Genomic DNA, 9,836 nt, shown 5'->3' with positions numbered 1-9,836 from the left:
GCTGCCGGGATTAGCTTTAGCCCCTGTGGCGTCACCTGCCCCATTTGCAAGGGTCACACTGGAATTACACCGAGTGGCACCTGCGTTACCTGCTGCTTGCAGCAAAAGAGGCGTGCTGGAAGGCGGCTGGGAAGGAGGCGGTTGGGCGAAGTCGTGATCTGTATATTCATCATCCGTCACACTGTAGTATCTCCCGATCACCGATTTTTGTCTTCATCCCGGCGCCGCTCAGCGGATGACACCGATGAGAAGCTGAGCGCGGCCTCTGTTTTTCCTGTCACGAACCGGAAGTCGGTCTTTACCCGCCAACCGTGACCATGACCACGACGGAAGTCCGGATGCCGGGAATTTGTTCATGACTTTTCAGGGTGACTAGCGCTGAAAGGACATTTCTTTAGTTGCTGTGGTTTAAACACAGTAAAACCCTTTGGGAACACCTTATTCATTTTATTCTCATGACATTTTACCTGCAGATGGTCTAACGCTGGTTCAGTGTTACGTTAGATAACCAAAAAAAACGCCTCGGAGGGAGGCCTTGATTTCATTACATTTGTCTCCTTGGGCTTTTCTCGGCAGCAAGCCTCCCCTCTGCTGGTAAACAAATGGAGAATCTCCAATATCCCATCGTCTGCTGGCTGGATGGGAACTCCCATCATCCTCTGTCTTACCTCATTGGGGTTGCCCGCTACACTTGGTCCTCCCCGGTTGCGCAGAAGAACACGTCGGCGGTCAATCACAACAACGCGGATGCACAACGTTGTCATGATATAATCCTATTTCCGCCCCGAGCTGCGGGTTTAAATCTATGATTCTATATTTACACCTGTATTAAGGCGCTTAATGGCAGCCATACTGTTATAGGGGATTATCATCAGAAGCAGAGCCACCCGGAGTATAAATCTCAGGCTATGAGGCAGGGGAACGCCTCCTAATGAGCTTAACCCGAGATTTTCCACGCTCCTTTCAAAAAACATTACCCCTATTTGTTCCCTCAGACTACTTCAACGCGATTCCACGACTTTTGCACAGAGGCATCGAAAACAACTACATCCATCGAGCGGGCGTCAACATTTTTGGTCACTAGTGAGAAACCAGATACTTACAGAAGAGACGCAGAAAACAACAAAATCCTCATACGGCTCCAAAGGGGGGCCGCTGTGGTGATACAAGTCTCGATGGAAAAGTCAAATCGAGTCAGTTTTTCGATATTTTTCAGATGAAGATACATGACCCATTTCGACTTCCTGCAAAGTATTGCGGGATATGTCAAGTCCCGTCCGATGTTATCGCCATAGCCAAGTCCCCATGTAGAAGCAGGTCTGGACCATCGTCTTTAAGATGATTAACGGAAACCCAACATTCCCCGATGAGCGAGCACTTGTAGAAACTCTGCTTTTAACCTCAGATAGATCCAGGATCAGCGCAGGCTGCCTTCTGCCTCCAACGGCCAGGATGGGTTCGGTGGAAAGCGCACATTTGGCGCCTTCGAGAAATAACTAGGGGTTATCTAGGTTGCGCCGGAAAATAAAAACGGTCATGTCGGCCTTTTCACATCTTTCCTCCTGTTGACTCACCCAGCGATAGTCGCTCTACGGCTTGAAAGCGACATCGCACACGGAAAAAAATCCGACCGGCAGCTCGGAGAGTGGCGGCCTTCCGTCTCGACCTCTCGGGACGGTGCGAAGCGAGAGTGCGATCGAGACAGAGGGGGACGAAGGCTCGGAGGGACGGGCCTACCGACAGAAGGGACTCGGAAGGAGATGTGACGGTACTTGTACGATGCGCCGATGGAATGAAAGATGCGCATCGGGGATCGTCATAAAATGATTTAGATGATGATCTACTTGGCGGACGTAACGTCCTGTCCTCTGCGTCAGGTGACGGACGGCGGGCAGGTCGAGGATAAAGCGGCTCCTTGATGAACCGAAGCGACGGAGCTGTCCAAGATTCGTCTATATTAGACTCAAAGTTTTATCTCCCCATATTACGCCTCGTTTCCTGATAGATCGGGCACAATTAAGCCCCAAATTATTCGGGATAGATATTCAAGTGGGAACCCACGGGGAAAAATCGATTTCACGCCACGTTCTAACAGCTTTTTCCCGAACCTGATTAAAACCTCAGAGCGGGATTCAATGAAAAGAGCCAGCGAGGGTGCGTTATCCCACATTTATTATTGAAATATATATATTAAAAAAAAAAGGCACGTACTGTGTCGTCTCACCGGACGGCCGTCCGGATGCGGCGGCGATACCCAAATACATCGCAGATGGAAAAACAAAAAAATTTGGATTTCATGCCAGTGACGGTATCAGTTTGTGGATTTTAACTGGAAAGGAATACAGTCTCGTCGGTGTTTGAGGTCGGTTGCGACGGGAAAAGCTCGTGGATGATTTGAGGAGGGCGGCTCGAGGAGGCTACATCACGGCGCAGCACTGGCAGGTCTTCTGCTTGGACGCGCCCTCTTGTTTCCCGCCGGGCGGAGGCGAGTCCTTCGACTCCTTTCCCGCTTCCGCTCCCTGGGCGGCTTTGGCTTCGTTTTCATCCAGGGGGACGTCCTGGAGGTCTTCGTCTTTTTTGGAGACCTCCTCCTCTCTCTGTTCGGGGGCGCCGTTCACCTGCGGCTCGATGACATGCTCCTCGCCGTTCTCGCTGATGATCACTCGCTCCACGGTGACGGTCTCGCCGCAGTCATCCTGGCTCGACGTGGCGTCGGCGTATCCCAGGAACAACAGGGTCACCGGGCTCCCGTCCAAATTTCCGTCCTGAATGTTAACTTCCTTTCCCTCCATGTCTCTCACCACCACCGTGGTCGTGTCCACCTCTTCATCCTCCTTGGGTTCGGCGCATCCTCCTGCGCCCGACTGGTTTCCGGTGGCGCCCGATTCCCCGCCCGCCTCTGACATCAGGTCTCGACTCACCGACGTCGCCGCGTCCTTTCCCATCGGCGCTTCCGTGACGCTCCCGCCCTTCGCCTCCTCCTTTTCCGGCGCCGCCGGTACCTCGTCCAGCAACACCCTCATCCCGACCCCGTCGATGGCCCTCAATATCTGCCCCAGCTCCTCCGTCGACGGCTCGTCCGCTGCCGCGCCGACGGCGTGGATGCTTTTCCTCCCGTCGTCGAAGACGGCGTGGGACACCGGTGCGCCGGACGGCGGAGACACGGGCGCCACCGATTTCACCACCGTCGTGCCCGTCTTGGGGTCCCTCTCCACCTGCACCGATACCATCCCGAGTACTGCGGTACAAAGAAACAAAGGGAATCCCATTTAGTTCCAACTCAGGGACGACGTGTCGGAGGAGGTGTCGTAACAAACGGGCCGCGGCACAGATGGGCGACAATCACCAAAACACAGCAAGTGTTAGCATTTTATCTTTTTTCCTTGTCGTAAACACAGTAAGACCTACATGTGATGGACTCTGTATGCACCATGGCGAGAGAGTACTGGGGTCAGCAAGCAGCGCCGGCTGACACTGCGAGTGACTGCGCCTCTGTGTGTGTGTGTGTGTGTGTGTGTGAGTGCGCGCATGCTCGACACTGCCCTCCAGTGGGCATTAAATTGGACTACACAAAAGAACTACAAAAATGCAGCTGGGCTTGATGTAGCATTGATGCTATGCCGTTTACCGCAGTAAAGTTGGAGTGAAAAAAAAAAGGAATAAGCATTCATCCTCTCATTTATAGACATACATCCATACAGCAATCTGTATTTTTGGGGGAAACCCCCTCAGACATGGGGAGAGCATGGAGACTCCATTCGGAAAGGCTGGCATCCAATCAGGGACTTTCTTGCTGCAAGGTGGAAGCGCTAACCACCCTAGAATAAATGAATAAATAAATAAAAATCCGAGATGGATCTACTCACCTGACCGACCGTCTCTCCCGCTTTCGTGGAACACCTTTTGCGCCATCTACGTTCAGAGGAGATTCGCCCGACGCGCTGGAAGACAAGAAAAATTTCAGCACCATTTGATCTATTTAGGCTATATTTTCATTAAATAGTCACTTTCCTGCCGTCACATGTCAAGGTTAGCGCCCGGCTAAACCTCAGTGCAGTTAAAAGGTAAGAAGTAAAGAAAGGCTCCCAGATTGAATAGTTAATCTGGGAATTCTCAGTCTTCCTTTTTGGGGGGGAACGGGGAGGGATTGTGGGATTCAAATACTCTAATCTGGCTCTCCTAAAAAGAAGGTTATGTCGTTCCGGATCGGATTTTGGAGCGTTCGAAGAGGGGGAAAAAAAAAAGGAAACATTACGGAGTGACGGAAGCGACGGGGATAGTGTTGGTGCAGCAGTTAGTGTGTGGACTGCTGCTCAGGAAAGATAACCCCCCTCCCACACACACACACACACACACACACACACACTTGCGAAAGTTTTTTTTACCCACTTACTTAGAAAAATTCCCTGTGTGGACTTTACTTTACTAAAACATGATTATAAATGATTCACATGGATACCTGTTGTTTCATTTATTTATGAATTAATGTTAAATATTAATAAAAGAAATCTCAACACATGCATTGAATGCACTGTGAATTGGTCATAAAGGCCAGTTAAAATAAAAGACCTGTTAGCCGCTCATGCTAAAGGGTCTGAGCTAAGGGGGTTCGACGCTACCGAGAAACTGGGACCGATTCGGGACGTTATTTTGAAACGGCACATCCGCCGTCGCCCCGGGAGGGCCGAGTTTGCATTTCGATGAAGGAGATTAGACATGGATTTTTTTTCCGAGGCTAATTTCACGCTTATTCTTTGACTTCAAGGGCGGGGGGGGGGAGGCAGCCAGGGACCCCCTCCCCACCCTCCTCCACCTCACACTCAAGGTTCTATAAGCATCAAAATAGTCTCAAACCAAAACGAATAGGACTATGGAATCGTAAAAGTGGCTTTTGATGCGGCGATTAAGCCACTCAACATTTATGACCGCAGATCCAATTCTTGTAATTAGCATATAATTACAAGCTAATTTAATCCCTCATAATTTGCCGATCAAGAGCCCGCAATCGACAGGAAGTTGGGCGAGATGAGGTCTCGGGACCGAAGCGTTAAATATGGAAATATGAAGGAGGGCTCTGATTGGTCGGGTTCTTCTACCAGGCCGGCAACTGACCTCGACGGCCTACACACACACACACACACACACAAGTGAAAAATTGTATAGGGAGATTGCGTGTGTGTGCTTGTCAGTCCTTCGGTTACGTGTAATAAGACATGGATATATGGTTTTCGGCTTGCCGTGCTGAAGAACGGCAAGCATCCGTGACAGAAATACCCATCTTCCTCGCCAATGTGGAATTCTTCGTCTCCAGTCACGGATGCTTTCGCAGCATCGAGTTACTGGCGTCGCGTACAAACTCGGTTTCGAAGCGAAAGCGTCGAAGCGATGTTTACAACCAACTGGTCGCCGGAGGGTTCTCCGTCCGACGTTACCGAACCCCAGATAAAGAACGGCGGATGGATCAAAATGGACAGATGGGTAGACAAGAGAAAAAGAAAGAGATTTTTATCATGGGGGCGTCGAAGCTGTAGCTGGAAATTTCCTTTTATTGCCTCTGAAAGTGCGACCGTTGACTGGACGGCTCCAGCGTTAGCAAGGCCTCCTTGCAAAAAGGATAGTCCGTCCAAATTGCCGCAGAAACCACAGGTGACACAAGTGGTGGCTTATATAATAAATAAAAAGAAAAAAACATACAGCTATGCACGTGTAATGAATGTACTAATACAGGGTAATAACTATGTAATAACAAAACCGGACAACTTGAGCTGCACTTTACCATGGTTACAGTGAAGCGGTACTTGGAAATGGTCAAGATGAGATTGCACATCTCATTTTCATTTACCTTTTTCAATTGATTGGCGACCAAAAAGCAGGTGAGCGCGTCCCCGCGCATTTATTTTGTCAATTCCCAACCGCTCGCCTCGTGCACATTTCTTTCCACGGCCGCGCGTGAAATGGATGGCTTCCTTCGACCCTCTCGAGAAAACTCGGGCATGCGCGTGAAATCGGGATTTGCCGTGCTGTGCGACGGCGGGCGGGGTGCATTCCCGGCCGCGTTCACGCTGTTTATTTCAGGTGTTCGCCGCGATTATCGATTTATCCGTGAACCACCTCCGACACGCATCCTAATCTGCGATTACGGCTGTGCGAACAAACAACAGACAAAGTCGGCATCCCGGAGCGCCGGGATCTCTGAATATAATCCTTTTTTTTTTTTTTTTTTCAAATTATGGCTGATCATTTCAGGAGAACTGGCGGAGCGAATTCGTCTTAACCAGCAACCCCATCACCTTGTAATACAGGCGTTATTACAAGGTCGTTACCTAGTAATAACAAGGATTTTCGAACAGAGGGGACATTTAAGGGATCGAGGGCGAGTGGTTCGCCGCGGTAGTTTGATATCTCCATCTGGGCCTTGTGAGATATTCGGGTGACCGATCGGGATTGAGCTCCACAGAGGCGACGAGGACCGGGGGAAAACCAATACCGACCCCTGCGACGGAGCGAACCGTTTTGAGGGAGCTGTGAGTGTCGCTGTTACTGAAATACGCCCGAAGTGTTTCCGCTGCATCTGGAGCAGCTGTGCGCATCAGAGAAAAAAAAAAAAAAAAAAAAATCCCCTCGGAAAATTAATTACAAGACGCTGCGACGGCGTTAACGCGAGGATTCTGCGTCCAAATTTGAACAAGAGAGAGACATTGTTGTGTCTGTAAAGCGAACCCATTGAACCACGGCGGGGATGGGCCGTCCCCCCGCCGCCGGCCGCGCACGTGTCCCAAGGCGTCGGATGCTTTGAGAGCAAAAAATGAGCGCTATTTGCAGCAGGGATGCACGTCTGCGCCGCAGGTGGTGAAAATAAGATAAATTGTTGCAGGGCGAATGCAACAGAACACTCCTTTCACACTCTTCCACCATTCGCTGACCTCCTCTCTTGTGATTCTAACGTTGCACCACTGGCTGTAAAAAAACTCCCCGGCGTTGCCGGGGCAACATCGGACTCAAGAAACGAGGCCCGGAGAACCGCGCCCGGAAGAACAGCGGGGTCGCCAAGATTCCCGGGACGTGATGACACCGTTTTTTAACATGACGTGTTTGGGAAAAACACAAAGGGGATCCTCCCTCGGACACGATGCGTTCACCGACCGACAACCGAGCCTGGGTTTAATCAAACCGGGATAAAATGATCAAACTGGAATAAAGTGGATGAAATTGGATCCTCATTCCACGTGTCTGAGTGCAAAGGGCGAGTGTGTGTGTGTGTGTGTGAGGGGTGGGGTGGAGGCGTTCTGGAATGCATCTTGTGACTGAGGCCGTAATTGCGATTTCACGGTAAACGCGGCGTCTCAAATCTCGATCTCTGCGCCGCTGGCGTGATCCGATTGGACGAAAATCAAGAGTAAACCGGCAGGTCATTTACTCATTCATTCATTCAAATGTCATATGGAGACATACAACCATTCACTCATTCACCACACTTTTTTTTTTTTATCCTTGTCGGTGTCAATTTAGACGCATCATGTTTTTTTTTGTTATTGTTATGGTCACACTGTTTATGTTCTTATCCATGTTGTTTTGGTTGTCTCTTCTCACCCTTGCCGTCTTTTCTTTTTCTTATTCAGTAGTCTACTCTTATCCTTTTTTGTGTTCCATCTGCTCTATTTATTTGTCTTTCGCTATCTTTTAATTCTCTCTTTTATGTATACTTACACTCATATTTATTGATACTGTCATTGTTGCACCGCTGCGATCGATGAACTACATCTCATCTTTGAGTTGAACCCTGAACTCCGCGCCGCCCTCTGGTGGACGTGTTGCTTAGCAACCACGGTACAGCATCTTAGACCGGGAAGTAAACGGCACCTGGAAGAAGCACCTGTCCCACGAGGCCAAATCATGCAAATATATCCAACTCGCAGCGCATTTCCAGCAAACCGCTACTGATTTATGTGACCCCACACACACCCCCACCCCGACACACACTTCCTGTTTCTGAAGCAAGAAAATGGGTTATTCCTACAGAGGCTAATTGGTTTGTATTGTAAAGGTTGCGTCTCGGGGTTAATCTCAGGAAACACCTTGTTTGTGACTTTCGCTGCACTTATATAACAACCATGAATACGTCCAAGTGAAAATATCTTGTTTTATGGCGCACTTCTGGCCGGCTATCGCTATGAACTTTTGCACCAGACACAGAAACACATGTAACCTGCAGTGACACGAGTACCATATCTTGCAATGCTTGCAACACACACACACACAGACAGACACACACACACACACACACACACACACACACAAACACAGAAAGCAATAAAGGTTAGTGTAAGTCAGTACTTACCCCTGTGTTTGAAAATTGAGAAAATGATACTCCGGAAAAATACCAAAGCAGGTCAACCCGTTAGCTTCTTTGACTTACGACGGACGGGAATCCACCCGAGATCACTGGAGTGGCGGCGCGGGGGGAGAGTGGGTGGGTGTGTGTGTGTGTGTGTGTGGGGGGGTCACACCCACTCCTCAGCGCTCCGCTTTAGCGACGCCCCTTCGCTGTCATGGTGTCCGGACACAAGGACTCGGTCTGTATGAGTACGGAGGGGCGGGTGGGGTATTTTTACCAGACGTCAGTGACAGATTGCGGCGGGGTTGGAGCGGGGTTGGGGGTGGGGATGCAGCTGGCGGAGCGTTGAGGGGGTGTGTGATCGTGTGTGTGTGTGTGTAGGGGGGGTGAATGCCGATAGAAATAGTTCAGTGACGCTGCACATTGTAGGCATGCTGACACTGGAGCTGCAGCCTGAACCAAAAGCGATAGACGCAGCCGCGGCCCTGAACCGCCTCCGTGGAAGTGGGTCACCGCGCCGGGTTCGGGTGCCTACGAGCCAGAATTTTAATCGCGGAGACGTTCTCTGTGCGCTCCGTTCCAGACTCCGGGCGGCCGATCAAGTGCAACCGGGCGACGGGAGTGACATTAGACGCCGTCGGCGCGGCGCGATGATCCTGACGTGACGCGCAACCTGGATTTGATCTCGGCAATGCTGGATGGACGTTTCCACCACTCGGGCATGAAGCCGGTGTCTGGTCTTTTCCGCTCAACATCTGTTTACTTGGTCGGACGGTCGGTAGTACGGCGGCGTAGGGGATAGCATGTTTGCCTCACAGCATGAAGGTTGGATTCTGACAGAATCATGCAAAGGGAGGTTTGGAGACGTTACATTATCCAGACGTGTGAATGAGAGAGTGAACAGTTATGATTTATATGATGTGTGAATGGTTGCATGTCTCTTCATAAGTGAGCTTGAGGAAAAAAAAAAAAAAAAAAAAAAAAAAAAAAATCACTGCCCAGTTATGGGTGCTAGACCAGAAAAAACAGGCTGAAAAAAGTCTGCACCAAGAGGACTCCAATGCAATGATCATTTATTTCGGATACATTTCAGATGAGCCAATCGTTAAGCATCTGAAGAAGAGCCAATGTGGCTCAAAAGATTATGCTGAAATAATGTTGGACTAAATGATCTTGGCATTGGAGCCCTCTTGATGTGCAGACTTTTTAAAATTTTCAGTTTTCAGTGCGTCTCTCTTATTGATATTTGAATGAGAGGGTGAATGGTTGTGAGTCTCTGCATGTGACCTTTGAATCACCCTGAGGGACAATTGGGGAGCAAAAATATATAATAATACAAAATAAATGAATAAAAAAGTGAAAAAAAAGAATAAATGTCAAATACGTGTATATAATGAGGGAAAAATAAGACTCAAATAAAAATCAAAATAAGGAGAAGATAAGTGAAAAATAGAGTGGAGTGACGCCAACATCTGAGGGTAGATTGTCGATAAACTTCACT

The 9,836-nt window shown here is 49.4% G+C and overlaps 1 protein-coding gene across 1 annotated transcript; it reads right to left on the bottom strand.

Moving 5' to 3' along the window:
• Nucleotides 1–2,155: 2,155 nt before the first annotated feature.
• On the bottom strand, nucleotides 2,156–8,547 carry LOC147220997 (uncharacterized). The gene is made up of 3 exons (XM_086170504.1): nucleotides 8,339–8,547; nucleotides 3,867–3,941; nucleotides 2,156–3,238 (listed from the first exon to the last, which is right to left on the bottom strand). The coding sequence occupies exons 2-3, from the start codon at nucleotides 3,910–3,912 to the stop codon at nucleotides 2,418–2,420; spliced, it is 867 nt and encodes a 288-aa protein (XP_086026630.1). The 5' UTR covers nucleotides 3,913–3,941; nucleotides 8,339–8,547; the 3' UTR covers nucleotides 2,156–2,417.
• Nucleotides 8,548–9,836: the final 1,289 nt, after the last annotated feature.

The sequence above is a fragment of the Fistularia commersonii genome, chromosome 23, assembly GCF_037954325.1.
Source record: "Fistularia commersonii isolate RoL2024-O1a breed Wild chromosome 23, RoL_Fcom_v1.0, whole genome shotgun sequence".
NCBI lineage: Eukaryota > Metazoa > Chordata > Actinopteri > Syngnathiformes > Fistulariidae > Fistularia > Fistularia commersonii.
Note: the sequence above shows the minus strand (reverse complement) of the source record. Positions and strands in the feature narration are given on the sequence as shown.

What these genes read in the sequence shown, in the direction of transcription:
- LOC147220997 (XM_086170504.1), bottom strand. Translation starts at nt 3,912, where the DNA reads ATGGCGCAAAAGGTGTTCCACGAAAGCGGGAGAGACGGTCGGTCAG. An exon ending in CGGGAGAGACGGTCGGTCAG is followed by an intron (nt 3,239 to 3,866) that starts GTGAGTAGATCC and finishes TTTGTACCGCAG; the next exon opens with TACTCGGGATGGTATCGGTG.